The sequence below is a fragment of the Anas acuta genome, chromosome W (genome assembly GCF_963932015.1).
Source record: "Anas acuta chromosome W, bAnaAcu1.1, whole genome shotgun sequence".
NCBI classification, from domain to species: domain Eukaryota; kingdom Metazoa; phylum Chordata; class Aves; order Anseriformes; family Anatidae; genus Anas; species Anas acuta.
The window spans coordinates 28,215,035-28,239,971 of record NC_089016.1 but is presented as its reverse complement, the minus strand read 5'-3'; the positions used below and the strand labels follow the sequence as shown (position 1 = coordinate 28,239,971).

General features: G+C 48.9%; 1 protein-coding gene across 1 annotated transcript; it reads left to right on the top strand.

Annotated features, from left to right (window-relative positions):
* Positions 1–14,758: 14,758 nt before the first annotated feature.
* MEX3C (mex-3 RNA binding family member C) lies at positions 14,759–24,087 on the top strand. The gene is made up of 2 exons (XM_068665815.1): positions 14,759–15,621; positions 20,875–24,087. Exons 1-2 carry the CDS (start codon positions 14,922–14,924, stop codon positions 22,086–22,088), a joined length of 1,914 nt encoding a protein of 637 aa, XP_068521916.1. The 5' UTR covers positions 14,759–14,921; the 3' UTR covers positions 22,089–24,087.
* The last annotated feature ends 850 nt before the right edge of the window (positions 24,088–24,937 follow it).

Genomic DNA, 24,937 nt, shown 5'->3' with positions numbered 1-24,937 from the left:
AGGGAATAAATACACCTGCACCCCCCAGGGTACGGTCCCTGAAGTCATTTGGGAAATAAGCAGCATCCCATGGCCTGCTCAGCTCTGTGTTTGCTCAGGGCTTCCCTTCGCCGGGGATTTCACCAGTAATTCAGCATTGTAATAAGCTGGTCGCGTCCAAAGGGCATGCTGGAAACACGTGTTAAAGGAGCTACTGTGAAAATTAGGCTAGCAGAGCTTGCTTTCAAGGTGCAGCTGCTCCCAGAGATTAGTTATGGCACCAAAAAAAAAAAAAAAAACAGCATTTTTTTTAAGATTCTCTCAGCCTGAGACACTTTCATCCAAGCTTTTTTTTCTTTTCTTTTCTTTTTTTTAACGATTTCAAAGTCATTTTATCCGCAGAGCTGGAGCTCCAGCATTGTTATGGCGTTCACTTGAGATTCAGAGACAGCTTTTGAGTGCCTGCCCTCCTCGGCAGTAACTCCTCCAGCCTGCCGCCGTCGCCGCCACTCCTGAGAACAGATTTGCAACCTGCTGCTCCCCTTCCTTTCAGGTGCGTGGGGGAGAGAAATTAGCTGTATCTCACTGTCAGGAGACACCCGAGGAGCTGCAGCGTCGCGGTTATATAAAGAAACCTGATACAAAGCCACTCTGGTTCTGCGGGTAAGCCTGCTATAAATACACCGGATAAATTACACGGGGCAGTCTGACGTCTCAGTCGCGTCGTGCCGGGGACCATGCTGGAAAAAGTTGGCTGGTGAGGGGATGGCAGCTGCCCTCTGCAAATAACCAGGTCCTCCCTGTGTCCCTGCACGCACATTTATGATGCTTGTCCTGCTGCTGCAGTCTGAAACCTCTCCTCGCCAGCCCAAGCAGCTGGAGATGAAGCGCGCAGGCTTGGTGGCCCAGCCCGGAGACATGCAGCCGTCGGGGCTGTCCCCATGCCCTCAGCCACCTGCTCTCAGAGCTGTCCAGCTGTAATTAAAGGTTTGTCAGCCCGGCCAGCAGCTTTATGGCTCTGCAAAGCAGGCAGCTGGGGTGCGAAAGCTGGGCTCGGTGCTGCAGCAATTAATACTTGGTGAGCTGGGTGAGGTGGGAGGACGCCGAAGACAAAGAGCCACGTCCACATCCAAATCCACATCCAAATCCACATCCAAACCCAAATCTGAATCCGAATCCACGTCCACCCTGGACTTGTGTCCAGAAGGAGCCACGACCAGCAGGTCTGGACCCACAGAGCTAAACCCTTAATCATGGGAAGCATCAATCCTGCTCGGGTCGTGCGCACAAGGTGCACATGTAGGAAAGGCTGGAAATTACCAAGTCAGAGTCTAAAACTTGAACTGGAGTAAAAAACGTGCCCCATAAATGTAAGAATTCTACCCGACTCTGTTCCTAGTAGCTTCACAAAGAAAAAAAAATCTGAATTCGGTCCAGTTTGGGTTCTAGATGGCTGAGCAAAGAGCAGCAGCGTGGGTGTTTCTGGCACCTACAGGCTGCGGACTGGGCCGAGGTGCCTCAAGTAAAGTTGCCTTGTGGATGTTTGGTAGCTCCAGTCCTAATATTGCATCAGCTCTTTGCCAGTTCCTAAAGATCTCGCCTCTCCCAATGTTCATCTCGGTGGCCCCGAGCAGATTTTAGCGCGGCGTTAATTGCCAGGAAGCATATTAGCTCTCAGCCTTCTCTGCCCAGGCGATGAGTGCCTTTCCCTGGCACCGCACGATTAGCTCGAGAAGCGATGGGGGATATTCCTCAACGCCAAGACTCGCATGAAAATTAAACCTCCTAATCGAGTGGGGTGAAGTTCCTCCGGATTGCGGGGAAATAACGCAGAGGAGGCTCCTGCAGGATAAAATTTAAGACGAGGGGGGTTTCCTTCATATCTCCCAACTCACTTTTACACCAAGCCTTTAGAGGCTGCACAACACTGGATGCCTCTCGCCTTGATCTCCTGGCATTCCCATGGCGTTTGCTTTTCCTTTTTCCTTTAATACGGTGATATTAAAGATGTGCTTGCACACACGACTTGCTCCAAGCCCTGTATTCACACTTCCTGGCCTAGTGGCAAATTCGGGAGCAGACCTGGCCCATCTTGGAACCACCAAGAGAGGTTTGGCAGCAGGTGAGACCCGAGCGGTTCCAGCTCTCCGCAGCCTCAGCATCTTTTCTCCGGTCTCCAGCTGCCACGGTGGGCATTAATCGAATAAGCGTTAATTTTCCACCGAGGACCATCTGCTGAGCACCAGCTCACGAACTCCTTTCAGAAACCAGGGCAATAGCACCATCTAGCAGAGCAGCCCAAAAAGTGCTGGAGGGACTCTGCCCGCGTTGAGGGGCGCCGAGGCTGGGTGAAGGCAAAGGAATAAATTTTTGGATGGGGCCAGTGCCAACCACGCACACCGGCGTCCCAAGGTGCGAGCCTCAAACACCTGGCTCACGGCATTTTGCCATTTCTTTGACATCTTTCAAACCTCCTCCGGTTCCTCCGTGCCAGGCCCCAATTTCTCAGCATCGCTCCGGGAGAGCGAAGCAGCCGATAAGCAGCAGATAGGGGCTACAATTTCAGCAGAGGGAATCCTTTGGAAAAAAAAATAATAATAATAAAAATAAATAAATAAAAATGAATCAAATCAAAACTGTTTTCTGAACTTTTTCTCTGTCCCTTATTTTTCTAAGATGGAAATGTTTCTGCCCCATTGGCCTCATTTAAGACCCCGGTGTAACATTTGCTGCCTAATACCATTATCAGGGGGAGATTAATGCTAATATTCCCTTCTTTACTCTCCTGTAAAGTAGCTGGGATCTGGCTTTCTCTGTGAAAAGCAGGAACTGAGAATATGTGCATCCCGGCCTTGTAATGAATGGAAATTTATACTTGCCAATCTCTTTCTTCTGTTTGTTTTTCGCTCCTCACACGGGGAAAATAATGGTATTCTCGTGTCTGGCAAACACCAGGCTCTGTGCTGTCCCTTGTAATTCCTTTTCTGATATTACTCATGCCGTGAGATGAAATCTTTGTTGATTTTATGCTGAGAGAAACTAGTGATGGCTTAAGCTGACCTCTGTTTTTCAGGGTTGATCAATTCTTCGCTCGCATCCCAGATTGCAGTCCAATTACGGAGTTTGTCTTCGGAAAATATGAAGCTCCAGCTCCGACCAAATCCCATCACAACCCCGGAAAGGATGCTCCCTGTGTTAATTACCCTCACAGCAGGGTACGTGCCTCCCCTGCCTCGTCTGAAATTGTTGGCTTCAAGCTTTGTCTTCTGGGGAGCTCGCTGATTTTTAAGGAACATCCTTGCCTTTAGAGGACGTGTTTTCCTGGAAAGATAGTAACTGGCTCCAGATTTATTTAAGAAAAACCGAGTAGATTTTCTTCTGCTGGGGTACAAACCACCTTTCCAGGGGTTTTTGGTCCTCTGATCCTCTCTGGCACATCAGGGATTTGCAGACCAGCTCAGATCAACAAGCGTGGTAAACAAAATGGATTTCCTTTCTCCAAAGCATCCCGAGATTCATGATTTGGAGAGATGAGTTCTGAAGAGGCAATCCGAACACATATTTCAAAAGGATATTTCAAAGCAAGGAGATCGAAACCCTTCGTTTCCAACCTTTTCATCCTAAAGAAAACATCTCAGAAGCCCTCAGACTGCAAGGTTTTGTCCTGGTTTCCCGGAGTGAGACAAATGCAATTTGTTCCAAGTCATCTGAACATGAAATTGCATTTCCCTAACCTGAAATGCCTTTAGTCCAGGAGCTGTAGGCCTCATCCAAGCGGGCTCAAGAGTGAGGATGTCCTGTACAAAGCACAAAGTTTGGCCTTTTGGTGCTGTATGGAGGTCGTGGTGCCAGTCTCATCCTCCTAAATTTACATCCCAGGATGAATTTACCCCATGTTTTATGGAAAGGCTGGTTGTTCGGATTGCCTTCACAAAGCCATATGGTTTTATTACATTGTAGGAAATTTAATAAACCCCCAAAACCCATCCTCTAGGGAAGAACACAAGCTAGAACCATCACCTCCATTTTCCAGTCCTGTGTGCTACAGAAATGAGCCTTACCATGGAGGGGAACAAAACACAGAATGAAATTATTTCAACGAGGAATCCAAATGAGCCGTAACAACTTTAAACGTCAGGTCTATGAAATTTCCGTGCTGCCACCTTTCCTGGGTAGACCTGCTGCCTTGGGATGTCTCTAGCACGGCTCCGATCCCGTCTCTATTTCAGGATTTTTTTTATTTCGGTCGGAGAACGCGTTTTATTCTCCCACCGCCCAAATAGCACGGCTATTTCAAGGCTGTCTACATGATTTTCCAAAGAGGCCGTTTTTATATTTGAGCAGATTGCATCTGCTCCGAGGGAGGCACTGGGTTACCAGAAATAGGAGACAAAACTAGTGCTCACACCCAGATTTTCACCAATTTGCCACAAAGAGCATATGGCAGAGAAGTACCAGCAGTTCCCAGAACAGCAACGAGAGTGCCTAAATACGAGAAGTTTTGCTGGGATGACCCAGAAATGATTTTTCACTCGTACATCTGTTGCCCTGTGTGCTGAGCTTCATAAGCACCGTGGTCTCAAGCTTACAGATGCCCTTCTCCTATAAAAAGGGAATGGCAAAACAGCTTCACCCACTCCCTTTCCATATCCCATAGGTCTTCTGGGACCTCCAAAAGAATTAAAAGAAGACCTCGAGGTGCCCAAAACCGATTATGTCTCCGTGACACACAGAAAAGCCAGCAAGACCCCAATCGGGAGTGATGGAAGACGGCTGCAAGGAGCTGTCGAGTACCAAACAGCAATCTGTCATAGAAAAAAAAATAAAAAATGGTTAAAGATCAACCATCCTTCTCCTTTCTTGTGTCAGAAACCGCCCAGGCGTTGCACTGACTGGTATTGACATTTCACTCTGCTCGTATCTCGTGTTAGAGCAGCACATTTAAGCTCCCGTAGATAAGGTTGGGTTAACACCACCATTAAAAGCTCCCCCCGCTCTTTCCCTGGGGGGTGTGAAAGGCTTTCAGCCTTCCTCTAAATACTTACTCAGGGATGAAAGTTGGCAGAAGTTGTTTTTTTTTTGCCATTTACAAGTGTTTTCCTCGGTATAAATTTGACCGTTTCCTTTAGCGAAAACCCCAAACTACGGAAACTTTTCAGGTGTTCCACGGATTTTCTTGTGAAAATCCTCTTCCCCAATTTCCCATTAAAACCATCACAACCCAAATGAAGACCAACGCGTCTATCACACTCCCATCACTTCTCAGTTCATCCTCACGAAGCCACAGGCTCCAAATAATTCGGATATTGCTTCTTGGAGATCCATCTGCCGCTGATATCTCATCAATTCCCTTTTGCTTTTCTTACTGGTCAGGGGTATATCCGGACCTATTCCCAAATTCATCATTATTTACCCCATTTTCCCCTCCTCAGGTTGCCTGTTAAGCTCAGAGGATTTGAGGGCACTCGGGAGAAAGTTCTTCAACTCACTTTTTCCTCCTTTGATTTCCATTCACTTACGTTCGCAGGGTTATAAAGCTTCGGGTGATGCAACCTTTAAAAAACCCCAAATGATGCGGCAGTGGTCAATGCCATTTTCCTCCCCGCACAAAGGAAGCATTGCTGCAACCGGACCGGCTCAGCTGATGGATTTCCGACCAGTCATCACCTCTTTGTCTATTGAAATGGGGTCAATATTCAATTATCCGGAGCCCGCTACACGGTTTCTGCATTAGGAAAGCCTCATATTTCAAGATTTCTAAGGACGCTTTGTAACCGAGTGCCTCTGAGGCACAGCTCGTGTTCCCGGGTTGAAGTGGCATAAGAAAATGCAGATTAAATTCCTCTCCTCTGGACGGAGACCAAGAGCAGGGTTCACCCGGCAGCTCGCCCCGCAGCCGATGTAGGGATCCGTGCCATTTACCCCATCCTGGGGCTGCTGCAACCCGTCCTGGCATACAGCATGTCAAAATTATTATTTTAAGCAGAAATTCAGAGCAGTCGGTGATGCTTTAAGAGCTGAACGTGTCTCAAAATATCCTTATTCCCCATCCAGTCCCTAAAAACAAATGGTTTGGGTATTGCCCAGCCGGGTGACCCACCACAACTCAACTTCTCGACCAAGCCCACGAGGTTTCCTTACAGATGTGGGCACAGCCAGTCCCTGCTCACACCAAAAAACTTTACAAGAAAGGTTTGCAAGAAGGCATTTTGACACACGTGCCTTTCTCGTTGCTTTGGGTTTGGCTCAGGACCTTCTCCAATTCCTCCTCTGTTGGGGCAGTCAACGGACCACCCCGTTGTCTTGTCCCCTCTTTTTCAGCTGCATTAGTCCCGGTTTATTTGGGATAAAAAATGCGTGGTACCCAAAAACCTGCAATCCTTGCACCAGAAAACCCAAATGTTTTTATTCCCTCTGCCCAGGGCTGGTGGTGCCCCCAGCCCTCTTCCTCCACGTGCTCCTTGCGAATCTTTTCAGCCAAACAATTACTCAGCAGCTATTTATCTTTCCCACTCAAGGATGGAAAACTTTCAGAGATACTCTTATCAGGAAAAAAAAGATAAACTTTCCAGGCACCAGGCAGAAAGGGGTCTTTTAAAAAGATCCTGGAAAATTACTCGTGCTGGCTTACGGGGGCCAGATCCTTAGCTCCTACCTGGAGCAAGAAGAAGCTTCCTTTCCAGAAGCTTCCCCAGGTGAGCAGGCTTTTTTTTTGGCAAGTCTTCTTCTAGGTTTCATATCATTACTCTCATTATCAGTTATCTTTAGGGGAAGGGTGAGAAAATGGATTATTTTTTTTTGCCTGGGCCACCGAGTTTCCAGAAAAGCTTGCGATGCCTCGACATCCTCGATATCCCTCGATGTTGGATATCCTCGATATCCAGCAAAGCACATGAGAATTTAAATGCACAAGAAAAGCAAAAGAGAGCTTTTTTTTCCCATTTTTTCATAGCACATTTTGAGTTTTTCCACGGCTCCTTATTTTGATGTAGGGACCACTCATGCTGTCCCTTTCCATGCACATCTCTAACTCCAAAGGGCAAGCACAGAGGTTCACGAGCATCTCGGTGCTGGAACCCACGGGAAACATGGGGTTATTGCCCAAGAAACACCATCAGGCTCCCTTCCCACCCATTTTTTGGGTTGGAAAAGTAGATAATGGCTACTCCCAGCTCCATGGCTTGAAGGAAGGCAGCCACCCCCCGGGTGGTGAGCGGCGCCTTGGGTTACGCTGGGACCGGGGGAAATATCAAGCCCCAAAGCTTGAAAGATGAGCAGTGGCTTAGGTTGTGCCGGGACTGGGGGAAATAACAAGCCCCAAAGCGTGAAAAACATTCGGGAGCTGGAGAAAAGACAAATGGAGCTCCATGAAAATCGGACAGGAGAGCGCTGTTGCGCTCAATTATCCCCTTCAAAGGCACGATGGCATATTTGTATTACACTTATTAACGTCTTCCTCTCCTCTAACAAATCGCCCCCTGTCCGAAGGGTATTAATAGCTTAATGCCTGTTTTTGTTGCTAAGTATGATCGTTTTTAATTCAGCTTCTTTATTTCGCTGGCGCGTCGTCTAAATCACTCCGCCAAGCGCTCGCCCTGGCTGTTTCTTTGCTGTGTATTTAACCCAGCAGTCACGGATGGAAAAATAAATAAAATCAAATAAAATAATAAATAAATAACAGCCTTTCCAGTTGCTTGCAAGTAATTCAATCTTCAGTCCCAAGTTAAATCGATTAGAGCCGTGGTGCTGGGATCCGTCACACACGCTCGCGTAACTCCAAGGGTTTTTTTTTTCTTTTTGCTCAGGGTGGTGGCACCACCGGCCGGCGATTCCCAGGGTGAAAACCGTCACTAGCAGGAGAGCTGGAGGGTGAAAAGGCAAATACAAGTTCAAGAAGTTTGGTCTTTTCCACCGAGTTTCTCATTCGCATCCCCCTGGGCGCTATCCATGATGCTCAGCAATCCCCAAAGCCAAAACATCTGGCTGAGCTGTCCTTTGTGCCATGGTTGAGTTGCAACATTTATATATATATTCCATCTGTAAAAAATCTGCAAAATCATCTGTACAGCCCCAAAAAAGAGCCTGAAGAGCCTGAGCACCCAATGAACAGAGCGGGTTTTAATTTTGGGGGAAGAACCGGGCGTTACGAGAGTTTGCATTTCTTCTTCGCAGCCTGACCCCAGCTCTGCCCAAAGGGATTGACAGCCCTGAAAAAAAAAAATAATTAATTAATAAATAAATAAATAAATAAATAGATAGATAAATAAATAAATAAAGGCCTGTTAAACGTCAGTTGTTGTGTCGTATTTTGGGGGGGAAACCATAAAAACGTTCCCGTTTGCCATAAACTGGCAAAAAAAACTTGACGGCGCATTTCCATCAACGATTTTGGCTCCGTGGAAGGAGTTTTTTAAACGAAACTGTAAATGATTTCCGTGTATAACATCCATAATATCTGTTTCCATTAAATATTTCTGCATCACACCAGCACTTTTCAGCAAAGGAGTAAGCAAACACGCCTCGTGCGTAGAACGCATTTCCATTAAGTACATCCATGAGGTAGAGATTTTTGGGATGATTATAGTGATTTTTCCTTATTATAGTGATTTTTTTTTTCCTTCGGAAAAGCCCCATAAGCATTTTTAATCCATTCCGGCTCGTGGCAGCACCTATTTACATTTATGGCAATCCTGAATTTTATTTTGCACGAATTTTTATTCTCCCCATCCGGGGGGAAAACAGCCCCAAAAAGATGCCTTGTGGAGAGCCCGGGAAGCAGGAATCTGGCCCGTTTTGCATATTTTTGGCCATTTTCCCAGGGAAATGAGTCATGCGGTTCGTCTGTCGGGTCCCTCCTCCACCTCTCCACGGAGCTGGAAGGTTTGGGTGGTGTTCGTGGCAGCGCTGGATCCAAATTCACTCCCTCTTTTTTATTCTTTTTTGAGCACGGATCAAACCAGGACACCCCCGTGCCTCCTGTACGGCCTCCTCTCTGCCTTGTTTGCCTTCCAGCATCACGCAGAGCTACCGTAGGATAAAAAAAATTAAAAAAATAAAGTTTGCACCTCCCATTGTCTTCAGCTTTTTTTGCAAATCCTCTTTTGTTCCTGGCAGAGGAGTGAATGACAGAGCGCTCTGTCAAAGCCGCATGAATTGCCGGTTCCTTTCTTTTCATTCGAAAACTTAAGCAACATTATTATTATTTTTTTGTTTAACCTCTCTCTTCGTCTTTTCCGAACCAAATAGCACAAAAGATGGCACGCAATTATAACCTTTGGTGCTGCTAATAGCAGAGCAAAGAAAAAAAACTCCCAATTCCAGCAAGAGCCCAGAAAAATCTCCGCGGTCTCTGCTCCGGAGCCTCAGCATCATCCCTGAGCAACGCTCCAAATTGAGGGCTTAGACCAAAAATGGGGGGTATTTCTGACGTCCTTTCCCATTTCTCAGGGATTCGGCCCCAAAGGGACACCTTGGAGGGTCAAGGTACCCGGCATCAACCTGGTGGCACGTAAAGGACGGTGCCACATCACCCACCCCAAAAAAGCAGAAACACCTTTTTCAATGGGTTGTTTTGATGCTATTATCAAAATAATTCAGGGATTTGGGGGAGAAACGCTTATAATTGCAGGTTTTCCTAATAAAATCGGTGTATTTATGGGAGAAAGGACCCGGAGCAGCTTTATGGTGGCCGGTTTTGCTGAGTGAGCAAGGAGGCAATGCTTAACGTGCACAATTACGCCCGCTCCTCCTGCAGTTACCGGGGTCTGCAGTTTGGTGGCGGAGGCAATCGATGCGTCTTGGCGTGAGATTTATCGTGTCCAGGAGGGCAGCGAGCTCCTTCCCCCCGTGCACGTCGAGCCCAGCGAGCTCGGTGAGCAAAGAAATAAGGCCGAGGTGAAAAACCCCAAGCCTTTTTTCATTACAAAGCGGCTGCCCTCTCGCTGCTCGCCCGATCCGCTCGGAAGTGGGTTAAAAAGTGGGGTAAAAGGTTATGTTTGCTTCATTTAAAAAAAAATAAAAAACAAAAAGGAGCCAGGTTTTGTCCTTGATGTGCCCTTGCTCCACTTTCTTTCAGCAGCTCGGGCTTCGGGAGAGTTACAGGATGTCACCCACGGAGGATGCCGAGAAGTAGGTGCTTAAAAAAAGTTACCAATTAAAGCGCCCTTCCCGGCGCTGCTCTCATTTCTGCACGTTCAAAACCTGGGAAAAAAAAAGAAAAGATAAAAACTGATGATTTTCTGCTGGATTTATTCAGCTCCTGGCAAAGAAGCTGGCAAATTTGGGATGCTCTCCCTCCTCAAAGCTCGAAAACGATGTAAATAACTCGGGGTGAAACCCATTTTGGCAAAAATGCCCTGCCCAGGAGGAGAAGGGCAGGAAGAAGGAGATGCATAAAATATAACAATGTTTGCCACGTCCAGGACAATAAAAAATAACTAAAAAGGGATAATTCCCTAAATTCCTGCCTGCTTTGGTGGTGAAAGAGTTGCGGGAATGTGTCGTCGGGAGGCGCAGGCAGCACGGAGGGAACACGACATCTGCTGAGCACACAGCCAGGTGCAGTCCCTTTGCCCCACCAAAAAAAAAAATAATTAATTTTCATCACGGATCATCAGTATCGGGTGTTTCCAACACTCCCCTGCTCAATTCCAGTCCTTGCAAGGCATTAAACACGCCAGGAGGACGATATTTCTGGCCCTAAACCCCAGACGAACCTATTTAGGACACGATGCCGTGCGACACGGGTGTCTGCTAGGGTTAATTAATGTGTCTGAAGATATAAAACAGCCATAAAATAGCTGTGGTATTGAAAATATCGGAAAATATATTTAATAAAATCGAGTTGAAACCACAGCTCTGTCCACGCGATGGCAAAACTCTTCGGGATCGGACGAGCACCGAGAGGCAGCGATGCCCCCGCGGCAGACGGGGAAGGGCCAGCAGCAGATGCCTGCGAGGAGCATGCCAAGCAGCGGCGCCCGTTGTCACAGCCCGGCGGGGGACAGGAGACAAAAAGACGTCTGTGGAAGGCCACCGAGCCGTGACAGGGAGCACAAGGCACGGCTGGGGACGGCGGGACCCGCACCACGCCGCTCGCGAGGTCTTGAGGAAAGTCAGCCGTATGCCAACCGTACAGCTGGGGGCGGCCAAACCCGTGCTTCGTTCTAGGGAACCAGAAAAAAATAAATAAAAATTAAAAAAAAAGGATTTTTTTAACAATAATCTCGTTTCTCTTTTATCTGCAGGTGATACTCGAATCCAGAAGCGAGCGTGCTGCCGTTCAAGTATGGTTTTTAAAAGGCTCAGCTGTGAAAAAAAATAAAGAAATATTTCACACATCTCAATATTTCCTCATCTCTTCCCTGGTTCTTTCTCGTTTTTAGTGAAGCGCTTCAATCATCACCACGAAGCAGCAGAAGGCCTTTCTATTTCCTTTCTATTTCCATTATTTTTTTTATTTCTTCATGCCCGTCAACCACAGCTTTGCACCAGCTGTCTCCGTTTGGGACCGTCTTTATCGGAGGACGCCGAATAAGTAAAAGCCTAATCACGCAAAACAAGCAAAATTTCGGTAAAACGCTGAAAAAAACCTACCAAGGAATAATTCCTTGCCTTTATTAGTGAGAAGAGGTGGTTGATTTCCACAGATGTTTTTCGGTGACCACCATTGAGTGTGTAATTCTCAGGATTTAGCCCAAAATCCTGCGTGGAGGCGCAAATATCCTCACTCACCTCTCACCAACTGCCTAAATTCTCCTCAGCAGAGACGAGCCACTCAATACGTGTACCCTAAATATATTAATGAACAACACTTGGCTAAAATCTGTACTTTTAAGCCTTCAAATCAAGCTAAAAGCAGGAGAAATGCTACCACGAGTGCTGGCACCCACCAGTGACCGGCTGGTGTGTGCAGGGACAGCAGCAGGCCCACGTCCCACTTCCAGCTGGAAAACCTGAATATATTTGTAGGATTTCATCCAGCTTCTGCTACAAACAACCTCTTTTCCACCCTTTCTAGGGGTTTTATCCGTGCCAGGCATCGTGGTGGCGACCCACGTGGGGAGGATGCTCATGGATGCGCCCCGGCCGGCCGGGCACATGCCCGAAATCCCCAGCAGAGAGCGAATTACATAAAAGAAAATTCCTGGCGTGACTCGGCTGCCTTGCCAACCCCGCTGCCCCCGAGAGCCGCAACAATTAGTCCACTGTTGATTCGTGAGATTAAAGCCAGCGAGGTGTAAAGCAGCAGCTGGGGTGCCGAGCACCAGGCATCATTTCACTGTCGCAGTCCAGACCCAACGCTGGGCTCCTGGGTCTGGGGATGTTTCCTTCCCTTTCCTTTCCTTCCCTTTCCTTCCCTTTCCTTTCCCCTTTCCTTCCCTTTCCTTCCCTTTCCTGATATCAACATCTCCGGCTCCAGAAAGTCTCCAAAAAAAAATGTGCTTGGGAAGAGCCACAGGAAAAAACAAAAGCTTTAAAAAAAATAATGAAGCTCAGGGGAAATAGGACCACCTGAAAAGCATCCTTGCTGGTGGGATATATTTATTAGTCACCTCGCTCTCCGCAGAAGGTGGTGGCAGCACTGGTAGTCGAGTGCTTAAAATAGGCTGAGCTAAACCTCCATCTGAGGCGTTGGGATAAAAACGGGGGTTGGTTGAACGAAATCTGCCAGATTCGGGCCAAAAACACAAGGTGATGTGAGGGACTTGGGCTCGAGCTCTTCGGCAGCAGGGCTCTTTTCGAGATGAAGGACCAGACTGCGCATCCCCAGGAGGCCGGGGGCATGGTGACAATAAACCTGCTTCTTTTTCTACCCTGTGGTGGGTGAGAAAGAGCCAAGCATCAGGGTTTTTGCCCCGTGGAGGTGTCCCGGGCTGTGCTGCTTCCTCTATTTCTTGGCATCGTGGCCCTTCACATCGCCTCCACCACCTCCTTCGTTCACCTTTCCACGAGTCCTTGAAGGAATGTGCATGTTTGGGCATCTATCTGGAAAAAAAAGGACATTTTTTTAATGGAAATATCTGCATTTGCACGCATTCAAGCATTTCACAACGCCTTAAAGTCTGCAAAGCTGCCCAGCACGGAAAGGAAGCGGTCCCGTGTGACAGAAATCACACCCACGACGGATAATCAGCCTTAATAATCCACGCGCTTCATCAGCGGATATTAATTGGTGTATAGATAGGATAAAAAAAAAATTAAAATTAAAAAATCAAGGCTCTGCTGTTTATAAAAAAAAAAAAAAAAATCAACCCACGGTGGGGACACAAAACCAAAAGGAACACGGAGCTATCTCAGCGATTCCTTTGCCACAAGACACCACCTGCCTGCCAGGCAGAATCCCAGTACACGCTCAGGAGGAAACCAGTTTGCTTGCTGGCCCCGTAACTGGTACAAAAGGAGAGGGTTTGGGCCAAATGGCTTTCATCTTTACAGCAAAAGCCAGCTAGAGGGGAGCAGGGCAAAGCTCTGCCCTAAAAGCCAACCCCCTCTGCTAGCACTGTGAACAACACCAGCGTCTCCTCCAGCTTCTAACCAGACTGGGATTTTTTCCCGACGACCTTTTCTCAGGATAACATCCTTAAGGAACAGCTCTCCCAAATGAAAGCTCCCTTCGGAGCATCCAGCGAGGCAAACTCGTCGTTTCATTCACCTGGCAGGGTGTCCTCCTGCTCCACCCTGCATTGCATCGCATGAATTCCCCCGCACGAGCTAACAACACCGTGTTTGGATAGGGATGAGAGTGAGATAAGCCACGCCACGATGGTGTAACTTCACCCGTACCCTGCCCACACTCTCGTTGTCACTGCACTGCCACAAACTGTAAGAAACACCACAAAACACTTTTTTTTTTTTCGTTTTTTTTTTTTTCGTTTATTTACGCAGTGCCGAGTGGCACGGCCCAAATGATAGTCAAGACCACCGAGGTGGTCAAGACCACCTCAAAAGAACAAAACCTAAGGATGGCATCCGTGAAAGGCTCACATTTTGGATGTGAAGGTGAATTGAAACCTACTAAGAACAGGTGTGTGGTGTTTTTTTTTCCTAGTTTTTTTTTTTCATCGTTTTCCTCCACAACTCCTCTGGAAGTCCCTGAGGACCAGGGGCTGAAAACTGCTGTGCTTGGGGTAAGTGTTGCCTTCTGATGCCTGCTGAGACACCTCCATGAGCTATTCTCCCATGAAAAATTAGGGGAAATGGGCTAAAGTTGCGCCAGGGGTGGTTTAGGTTGGATATTAGGAAGAATTTCTTTACTGAGAGGGTTGTGAGGCATTGGGATGGGCTGCCCAGGGAAGCGATGGAGTCACCATCATCCCTGGAGATTTTTAAAAGACGTTTGGATTTAGAGATATGGTTTAGTGGAGGACTGGTTAGTGTTAGGTCAGAGGTTGGACTGGGTGATCTTGAGGTCTCTTCCAACCTAGAAATTCTGTGATTCTGTGAACTTAGTGATATGGTTTAGAGGAACTCTGGTCAGAGGTTGGAGTCTTGATCTTGGAGGTCTCTTCTAGCTGAGGTGATGCTGCGACCTCTCCGACATCTAAGCACCAGACCCCACTAAAAAATAACACTAATAATTAAAAAAACTCCTCATTTCTAACTTAAACACACCTCGAGGCCGTTCCCTGTGCTCCTCTGCGAGGAGGGGCGACCTGCTGAGGGGACCGGGGGGGGAAGCTGAGGGGGACCCCGGAGCCACCCCCAGCCCTGCCCAGAGCTGCCTGGGGGAGCCGGGGCCGGGGCGGGGCGGCACCGCCTCCTCCTCCTCTTCCTCTTCTTCCTCCTCCTCCTCCTCCTCCAGCGCCGCCATGGGACAAAAGCAGCGCTGAGGCAGCGAGGGCCGCTCCGTGCCCTCCTCGGCATGGCGGCCCCGCGCCGCTAGGCTCGGCCGGGGGCTCGCCGCCTCCTTCTTCTCCTTTCTTTTTCCTTTCTCTCCGGCCATGCCGAGCGGCGGCGGGGCTGCGGCTTCTCCCCCTCCTCTCCCTTCTTCTTCCTCCTCCTCCTCCAAGGGGCAGCCGCCGCCTCGCCTCCTGCTGCCGCCGCTGCTGCTCCTGCAGCCGCCCGCCGCCCTCCTGCGCCATCGCCTCGCCGGGCTCGGGCTCCGCCACCGCGGGCAGCCCCCGGGGGAGAGGAGGAGGAGGAAAGGGGACGGCACCGCACCCCCGGAGCCCCCCGAGGAGGAGGAGGTGGAGGAAGAAGAGGAAGAGGAGGAGGAAGCCGAGGAGGGGGACCTGGAGCTGGACGAGGAGGAGGAGGAGCTGGAGGGGGAGGAAGAAGAGGAAGAAGAAGAAGAGGAGGAGGAGGAGCCGGCTGCGCTGCTGCCGCCCTCCTCGCCCTCGCTGCCTCCTCTTCCTCCTCCTCCTCCTCCCCTGCTGCCGGGGCTGGGCTCGGTGCTGCTGTCGCCGGCTTTCGATGCCCAGGAGGCGGCGGCGGCGGCGCTGTACGGGGCGGGCGAGCCGCGGGGCATGATGGCGGCGGGGCTGCCCCCCGCCTACAGCAACGATGGAGGAGGTGGAGGGGGGGGAGCAGCCGCCACAAACGGCGAGCAGGCGGCGCTGCTCCGCCGAAAAAGCGTCAACACCACCGAGTGTGTCCCCGTGCCCAGCTCCGAGCATGTGGCCGAGATCGTGGGCCGCCAGGGTGAGCGGGGACAGCCCGGGAGGGGAGGGACGGGGGACGCGCAAAATGGCCGGGAGGGAGGGGAAAGAGGGGGGGGGGGGTTCGCTTCACCGCTGAGGCACACGGTGGCTGAGGGAGAAAGGATAAACCCCCAAGGATTAAGGGGTGTAGAAGAGCCCTGCTGGCATGGGTTGGGGTTGCAGGGCCCTATGTGGGGTTTGGGGTGGGTTTGTGTGTTGAGAAAGCTCGCCGGGGTGTTAGGGGTCGGTGGCTGCTTGGTGGGGTTTTTTAGTGCATAATGATCCCTTTTTGGTGTAAGAACAGGAGGGAAAGGGGTTACTGGGTGCCTTTCTCACGGCTCTATGTCTCGCTGAGGCCAGGGAGCGATGCAGGCTCTGGGCTGTGTGAAATCAAGGGGCAGGAGCAAGCTGAGCTCAGCCTCCTGGTAGTTATGAAGTATTTTCTGGTAGTTCTGAAGCATTTCCCAGCTCGAAAACCTCACACAGAGCCCAAGCAGTTGTTAGGGCTTTGTTCTTCACCTTAACGTCCTCAATAAGCATTTCTTTTAGGAGCTTGGCACCGTATTTCACAAAACCCTACAGGCGCAGGGGCTCAGCCTGTGGCAGCATCCCCCTCGCTCTGCCCGCATCGCCTCAAAGTTTGGGGCAGGGTTGAAAACTTGCCTCAAGTTTCCACCCTGCACGCCGAGGAGGTGACCCGGCGATGGGGAAACGAGCCACCACCAACCCCTCGCTGACTAAAAACGTCTGCTTCTGGTTTCCTGTTGATTGCTAAATTTTGCGGGCCCCCGTTGTGCCTTTACGTCAAAGGTCATCCCTGCGACATCCCTCGGTGGCCTCCCACCTCCTCTTCCCCTGAGACCCCACGGATGTGTTACACCAGCTCTCCAGCAGCAAATCTTTAAAAAAAAAAGAGCTTTAAAAGCCCTTTTCATACCCAAAGTGAAGCGCAGAGCAGTGGCGAGTGTAGGTGTGGCAGGGCAGACGGGTAGTTTCTCTCTTCCTTTTCCCTTTGTGTGTTTTTCTGTCTGGGTTTTTGGGGGTTGTGTTTCTGGCTTGCTGAGCAGATAATGAGATGTTGGGCTGGCTGGGCTCTTACATCAGCGTGGCTTTAGCAGAAACAGTCAAATCAGTAAATCAGTGTGGCACCGGAGAGATTCAGGCACTTGTTTCCTCATCCTGAATTTATTCAGCTTTAAGCATTCTTCATCAAAGGTGGGTTTTCTGCTGGGCGTTTCAAAAACCCAAAGCCTGTGCTGTAGGAACTGGCGTGTATGGGGTCAGGTACCCATTCCTGGCACCGAGGTGGAAAATATTTACCCGTTGTTAAAACAGTAAGTGGCATGTCCCTCCGGTACGTCGACATGTGCAGGCTAGTCTGGCAGCCGGGTGGCTTTTCTTTTCCCTTAAAAGCAGAAGCACAAGACATTTTTCCACGAAATAATGCTCGAATGATTTAGGGCCTTGCTTGTGTGTCACCGGGGACGGGGGGCAGGAGGAGAGCTGGAAAACGGAACTGAAAACCAGGGATTGCTGCAGTCCTTTGCGATGAAATAGGGGAAAATTGGGCTTCAAGGACCTTTTAGGATGTGTTGTTTGTTCTCCACTGGATTGGGATCGTTCTGTAGTGTGTTCCTCAGCACTCGGAGTCCCTTAAAAACAAGATAATGAAGTTTGCATAAAAAGAGGATTGTTCCTGAAGAGTTCATTTGCTGCTTCTGCTTTTCTTTCTCATCTGATGTCACGCTGTCTGGCTCGTGATACAATATTTAGCCTTGGTGGAGAGGGATTGTACCGCAGAAGAATTCGGGCTGCGAAAGAGGAAGGGGTAGAAGGAGGAGAGCTTGGTGTAAGAAAATTTCACCGAATGTATTTGCATGAAAGCTTTGCTTAAGGAGATTTTCGGCTGCAGCGTGACTTGGTGTGCCTGGGGCAAGCCTTGTTGGAGTTGCATCCTTCACCGGTTGTTCTGCTCCCTCTCAAAGAGAAGAGAAGATGCTGCATTTTCACGAGGATAAATTTTCGTGTCCTTTCCGTGGCCGTCTTCATGAGGTACAAAAAGAACTCGAAATGTCCTCAGCCCCTGAAAAATCTGGAGTGCTGAGTTTGATCTGGGCTTTCCTGCCGTGTCTGAGAGCGAATTTATTCGAAGTACTGCCCCCCTTAAGTGGCAGAATAACAATTAATTGGCAGTTTCATGCTATTTTAACCAAAATTTAATTTTTAGGCAGAGGAGGAAAACTTCCAGGTGGTGTTTATCAGCCCAGAGGAGCCCCCGGTTCTTGAGAGCTCTGTACCCAAGCAGCACCTTGCGGCGAGGTGTGAGTTTCAGAAGCAAATCCAGCCCTCCAGGCGGCCAAGTGGTGCTCCCGCAGCCCCCGCCGTAGGTAACGGGATGGCAGATGCCCACGTGGGGGGCTCTGCTCACCAAATCTGCACTGGGGAGCTGCTCGCAGGTTTAAGGTTTTCGTGTGCACCCCGAGCTACGCCAGAGGATGCTGTTTTATGGGGGCAGTAATTGAATGTACAGCTACTGGAAGCTGTAAAAAGGGCTCGTGGAAGGTTTTCTTGTGACAAACAGGAGGCGTTCCAGCTCTAAATAGGAAAACAAAATACTGTAGTACCTGGATTTGTGGTTTTTTATCGTTTTTTTTAAATCTCAAGTGTTCTCAACCTGTACTTACTCGCTTTATCCCCCCAAAAATGAGTGTATCAGACCTGGTTGGGGTAGCATAACGTAATTCCTGGGCTTTCTTCCACTTCAGAGAGGTGAGCAGCAAAGGAAGAGATCCTTGTATCCTTTTATTCTTGTTTAGGCATGCGACTGGGAGCCAGGAAAACTAGATTCCAAGCGTGGCATTGCACAGGCGTCCTGTGTGGATTCGAGCTTGCTGTTGAATCCAGCCTTCAGCGAAGCGACCGGACCCCGTGCTGCTCAGAAAAGTGATTTTCCTTTCCTCTTAGCAGCTGAAAATGTGGTGTACAACAAGTTGCCTTGCTTTAAAAAGTCAGAAAGTTGGAAAAAAGCGCCCTGGAGAACGGGGAGCGAGCAAGTTGCATCTCTTGGTGAGGTGACCTTGTTTGCCTGCAGAAAGCCGGGGTAGGGCGTGTGCCCAAAATGACATCAGCGTGCATCCGAGCTGCAAAGAGCTCTGGAGATCCAGCTGAGGAGCGCTCGTTCGGATCTCTAAATCACGTGAAAGTCTGCCAGAAGTCACCTGAACGCGTTTTTTTGCACTTAAACTCACTGATGGTGACTTTTCCCTTTCTCTGTGGCAGTTCTGCCGTAGCCTGGTAGCCTCGAGAAGGTTTTGGTTAGGCAGAAACTGAGCTTTCAGCGCTCTGAAGGCGTGTATAAATCCTAAAACTTCTCCAGTTGCACATATCCTTGATAAAACTGACCGTGATGTTCTCTTTTTCTCCCCGAGATAGCTCCAGCTTGATTGCTGTTTCCCTCCAAAGCCTGATGCCTCTGTAAGAACAGCCCAAACGATGGCTGCGGATCCTGAAGCAGGCAGGGCGGTCTCCAAAAGCCCGGCTGAGTAAGAGGAGGAGGGATGATATCATCCCGTTTCGCTGATTAAATCGATAATGACAAATCTGCTGTGCGTGAGACGGCCTCGCAACAAAAATAACCTGATTATGGATATTTAATGATCCCGGGCTCCCCTTTCGCCCTCTCTCTGCTTTTGAACGTGGGCTCTTGAGAGAGAAAATCATTCCTTTGCTTAAAATAATCCTGTAAATTGAAACAAACGGGAAAAAAAAATACTGATAAGCAGGTAGCTTATCAGTAACGTAGCTCAACGGCCAAAAACAACCAGCTGCCGCTCTTGGGGAGTGGAAACAGTGCTAAAACAATCCTAAAGCTCATCCTGAGTACAGCACCTAGGTGTCCCGTGGCAGGATTGAAAGCTAACGAAGCAGTTAGAGGGAAGATTTTTGGGGTTGTGTCTTTTTTAATGGCTCGTTCTGAAGCCTGAAAGTGTAAGCTATTTGTTGAAAGCCACTCTGTAGTTTTTTTTTTTTTTTCTTTCTGGGAAGTTGCTGTAAAAACTTTGGTTGGTTGCTGAATGGGATGTTGAGTGTGATCCCTTTTAATATCCTGCATCCTCGGGCAGGTCGTGTTCCCAAAACTTGCCCCCACACCGATCCTGTTAAGGAAAACAACTTTTCCTACAGTTATTTTAGACGCGTTCCCTCTTTTCTACTGCTGCTCTTCTGCTGTGGGGTCTTTGCTTCTCGGATTGCAGCCGTGAGTTAAGGAGGGGGGGGTCAGGAGGCGGGGAAAACGGGTGAAAAATGCTCAGCCCACGTGTCCAAGACATCCGAGCGCATCAGCCGGGAATCTCAGAAGCGTTTGGGGCTGTGGTTTTCGTGCCAGGCTTTACAGTAGCCCTTTGTGAGGTTTTTCTCCACCGCCGCTGCTCCTCGCGAAACGAAACCGAGCTCAGGGATCTCGGGTTTCAGACGTGGCACTTTCCTTGAGGTCTTTCTGCTTTTACACCTTTGGCTTTATCCGAAACCGGGCTGCGGTTCCTAAAGCACCGGGAAAACCTGCTGTGGAACGTGGATTTGGGAAACTGGAATGAAGCAGGCTCTGAATTGTGTTTTAGACTGAAGAATTGCATTTATTTTACATAGATCTATTCCATGAGATGCTCCTGGTGTTCATAAAAAGATGCTCGTCTCAATAGAAGACCCTGATAAAACGCCGACCCGAGAGTGTTTTGTGCGTCTCTGAGATGTGTAAATTGAGGAAAAGAGGGGGAAAAATCAGGTGGCCAACGAAATGATGCCTAAAACACTCGGTCTGCAAAGTGTATCAGGAGGGTTAGGAGTTTTTGTGAGTGTTTAGTCCGTATTTTAGAATTTTAGGATTTTAGAAATAACTCGGGGATAGCCAATAAATGGGGAAAAATATAAATTCAACAGCGTTTCTGGGATATTCATGAGTTGTCCGTTGCAGAAAAAGCCAACCAAGTTTATTTATTCAGTCTCTGATAGCAGATGAGAGGCTCAAACAGCCCGAAAGTTGCTAAAATAAGTTCGTGGCTTTCGGTGTCGGAGGTGCGCTTGGAAATACGGGGTAGAAGTCGTTGCTGCTTTCGCCGGTGCGGCTTGCAGAGAGGGGAAAAACGCTGCTTCTGGTTTCACCCGCTGGTTTTTCGAGACTCTGAAAATAGGTTGGCTTTCTTGTGGCTTCCTAAACTCGGCCGCCCCGCTGAACTTGGCATGTGTTTCCTCCCAACAGGTTGCAAAATCAAAGCGCTGAGGGCCAAGACGAACACGTACATCAAGACCCCCGTTCGCGGCGAAGAACCCATCTTCGTCGTCACCGGGCGGAAAGAGGACGTAGCCATGGCCAAAAGGGAAATCCTCTCGGCCGCCGAGCACTTCTCCATGATCAGAGCGTCGCGGAACAAGAACGGCCCTGCTTTGGGAGGTTTGCCCTGTACCCCAAACCTACCCGGGCAGACCACGGTCCAGGTCAGGGTGCCTTATCGCGTAGTCGGGCTGGTGGTGGGCCCGAAAGGAGCTACCATCAAAAGGATCCAGCAGCAGACCCACACCTACATCGTCACCCCCAGCCGGGACAAGGAACCCGTCTTCGAAGTGACGGGGATGCCGGAGAACGTGGACCGGGCGCGCGAGGAGATCGAGATGCACATCGCCATGCGCACGGGCAACTACATCGAGCTGAACGAGGAGAACGATTTCCACTACAACGGGACCGACGTCAGCTTCGAGGGAGGCGCCTTGGGGTCCGCCTGGCTCGCTTCCAACCCCGTCCCCCCCAGCCGCGCCAGGATGATCTCCAATTATAGAAACGACAGCTCCAGCTCTTTGGGAAGCGGCTCCACCGATTCCTATTTCGGAAGCAATAGATTGGCTGACTTCAGCCCCACCAGTCCCTTCAGCACGGGCAACTTTTGGTTCGGAGAAACGCTGCCTTCCGTGGGCGCCGAAGAGCTCGGGGCCGACTCCCCCGCCTACGACTCCTTCCCGCCGCCGTCCCAAACCATTTGGAGCCCTTTCGAACCCGTCAACCCCCTCGCCGGCTTCGCCAACGACCCCACGGGGAACGCCAAGCCTCAACGCCGCGGGAGCCAGCCCTCCACCCCTCGCCTGTCGCCCACTTTGGCGGAAAGCTTGGAGCACCCCTTGGCGAGGAGGGCGAGGAGCGATCCCCCCGGCGCCGCTCTTCCCGTCTACATCCCGGCTTTTTCCAACGGTACCAACAGCTACTCCTCTTCCAACGGGGGCTCCACCTCCAGCTCGCCCCCGGAGTCGAGGCGCAAGCACGACTGCGTCATCTGCTTCGAGAGCGAAGTGGTGGCCGCCCTGGTCCCCTGCGGCCACAACCTCTTCTGCATGGAGTGTGCCAACAAGATCTGCGAGAAGGAAACGCCCTCGTGTCCCGTTTGCCAGACAGCTGTTACTCAGGCAATCCAAATCCACTCTTAAGTATCTATAGATGATGATATTATTATTATTATTAATTATTATTATTATTATATATGGACATCTAAAGGCATGGGTGTAACGGTACCCTCTAGTAAACCTCCTAAGTAATTCTGACTGTTGGGCTTTCTTGGGATTAGGCTAAAGTTTGGTCATAAATATCCGTTCCTAAAAGGCTGCTACGGTAACACTAAACCTCGGTGGTCTCGGCACGCTTAGCAGAGACGCACCTGGTGCGACACGGCACGGCGAGGGGAAGTTTGGAGCGCCGACACAACCGCAACACCAATTTTTCCAGGCTTTCCGACTGCTCCCGGTCGAGCGTTGGGACTTCTGTGCGCTGGCAGCGACGAACCTCAGAGCCCGAGCACAGAAGCCCGCTGCGCGGAGGCTTTGTGGCATTACCAAGATATCAAAACAACACTTCCAATGCTGCCTTCTTTACACTGCCAGTTTTGAAAACAAAAAAAAAAAACAGGTTTGGGGAAATCGTTGTTTTTTTTTTTCCTTTTTTTTGCGCTTGATGCAACGACTTACGCCTAATTCTCTTCAGCATTGCAAATGTTTCTTTTTTTTTTTTTTTTTAAATGGATTTTTTTTTTTTTTTTAAGATGGATTTCTTGAGAAGGATTTCAGGTTTTCGGCAGGATCAGGTGAATTACTGCTAACGGTGAGCGGGGAGGGAAGGAGAAGCTGCCCGCTGTACCTCCCGTCTTTCACCCAAGGTGGTCAGAGGATCAGGAACGTATCGCCTCGATCGGGAATTCCACCCCACTGCTTTTTCTTAATGTCACGTGGAAGAGTTCTGGCTGGCTTCGTCCCATTTCAGGAAGGGCTTTGGGACGCACACACTTCGAAGAGTGAGGATGCTGACATTCCGTTCGTTAGTCCGATCAAGCTGTTCTTAAATTGCGTTTTAGAGTGCATAGCTCAAAATGTGAAGCCTTTTTATGTTGGATCCGTATTTGTCTTGCACATACATAAAGATATATTTTATTTTTAGTAACGGAAAGGAAAAAAAAAATAAGGGGGGTGCGTACGTGCCCTCGTGTTACTCGTGACAGTGGCCCTGCAATCAGTTGACTTCATTTCAAACCCGTCTTTCCAATCATCGGGCGAAACGCCTCCGGAGCGCGCTTCGTACATTTCAACCTGTGGATGTTCCTCGCTTTTTTTTTCATCCTCAGTACGTTCCCAAATCTGTGCTGGCATCTATTAAAACACAAAAAAAAAAATACAAAAAAAAAAAGGACACAAAGGGGAGTTCCGGTGGATTTTTCTATTTTTTTTTTTTGAAGCATTATTTTCCCAAGACAAAGCTTTTTTCTCAGTATAACAGGAAAAACAAAAAAAAAAAAAAAAGAAATTCTATGTGTATTGAACTAGTAAATAGACAGAAACTTTATTTTTTATTTCCACTTGAAGAGTTACATTTCGTATCAAAGTTTACAGATAACGGTTTTTATTTTGGGATTTTTTCAGTCTGAGAGTTGCCTTGAGGGCACGATTACCGTGACGCAGAACTTTTCCAAGCTCCTTTTGCTTGTAGGGCTCTAGCTCCACGTCAGTATTGAACCCGAAGCTCTAGCTGCAGGCGTGTAGATACCGAACCGGCCTTCACCCAGCATGTTATTTTGTATTTTAGCGCATCGTACACGGCAACTAATAAGCCAAGGAATCGACGAGACGTTAGGTGCGTGTACCCTTTATAAACCACGAACTAAGAATGGTTAAAAATAAAAAAAAAAAACCAACTCTCGAGCTAGTTTAGGATTTGCTAATTTTACTACACTTTTTGTTATGTATATGTAGGGAGGTCTCATAGGGATTATGAATTCAATTTGAGTAAAGTTTAAAAAAAAAAAAACATATATTTTATGATAAAAGGGCCTTTAACTTATGATGGCCAAAGCACTGATATTATATATTTGCTGTAAAGAGAATTATAAGAGTTTTATTTTTCTGATATTAAAAGTTACTTAATAAAGACTTGTTTCCATTACCTGGCGCCTGGTGATGTCTTCGGGGTCCTGGCTTTGGGATTTGGGGGTGAGGAAGGGGAGGTTTTGTGACTGCCGGCCTCACCTCCTGCTTTGGTGAACCCAAAACCAGCCCCTCTTCCTCTCCTTTTCCCTTTTTAGTGTTCAGGAGCCTTCAGCCTCGTCCAGAGCAACCTCTAGGGGCAGTGATGTCCCTTAAGAAACCTCTCGGTTGATTTGGGGGAATAAAAATGCCATTAGTAGGGCTACTGGAAACAGCCCTAATGAATCTGGGCTTCTAGGATGGGCTGAAAGCGCAGTGACCCCACTGTTTCCCCACAAAACGCCTGCCCCGAGGCTGCTCTCACTCGCTCTGGGAATAAAATAAAAAACATAAAATACAGAAGCCAAAGGTGTGAATCTTTACCTTTTTTAATCAAAAACATACTCTGGTACAGAATTTCCGCCGAGTTAACTACAGGATATTATCCACAAACTAGGGCTAATGAAAAAAAAAAAACAAACGTACAGGAAAGCTACAAAGGAACTACTGGGAATTCGGTTGACCGCTTATCAAAAGGCAATGGCTGAAAGGATAAACGTGGAACCAGGCTTTCCTGCCCCAAAAAAAAACCCTTTTACGGTGAGTTTTGGGTTGTGGGTGCTTGGTGGCTCTCAATCCAGCTCGGTTCCACCTCGGCAGCGCTACCAAAGCTCACCAGAAAGCCCCAAAAGAAAGAAGCCCCCGTTTGTGAAGCCCTAAAAAAGCCACAAACGCAGAACTGGCAGAGACTCGAGGTGCTGCCGGAGGGTTTTTGCAAGCCGTTCGGCGCTGTCTTTTACGCCTTGTCGTAAGAAACAGAGAGAAAAAAA

Excerpts from the sequence above, each read along its gene's own strand:
- MEX3C (XM_068665815.1), top strand. The coding sequence starts at position 14,922 with ATGCCGAGCGGCGGCGGGGCTGCGGCTTCTCCCCCTCCTCTCCCTTCT. Across the intron at positions 15,622-20,874 it reads CGAGATCGTGGGCCGCCAGG|GTTGCAAAATCAAAGCGCTG; the intron begins GTGAGCGGGGAC and ends TCCTCCCAACAG.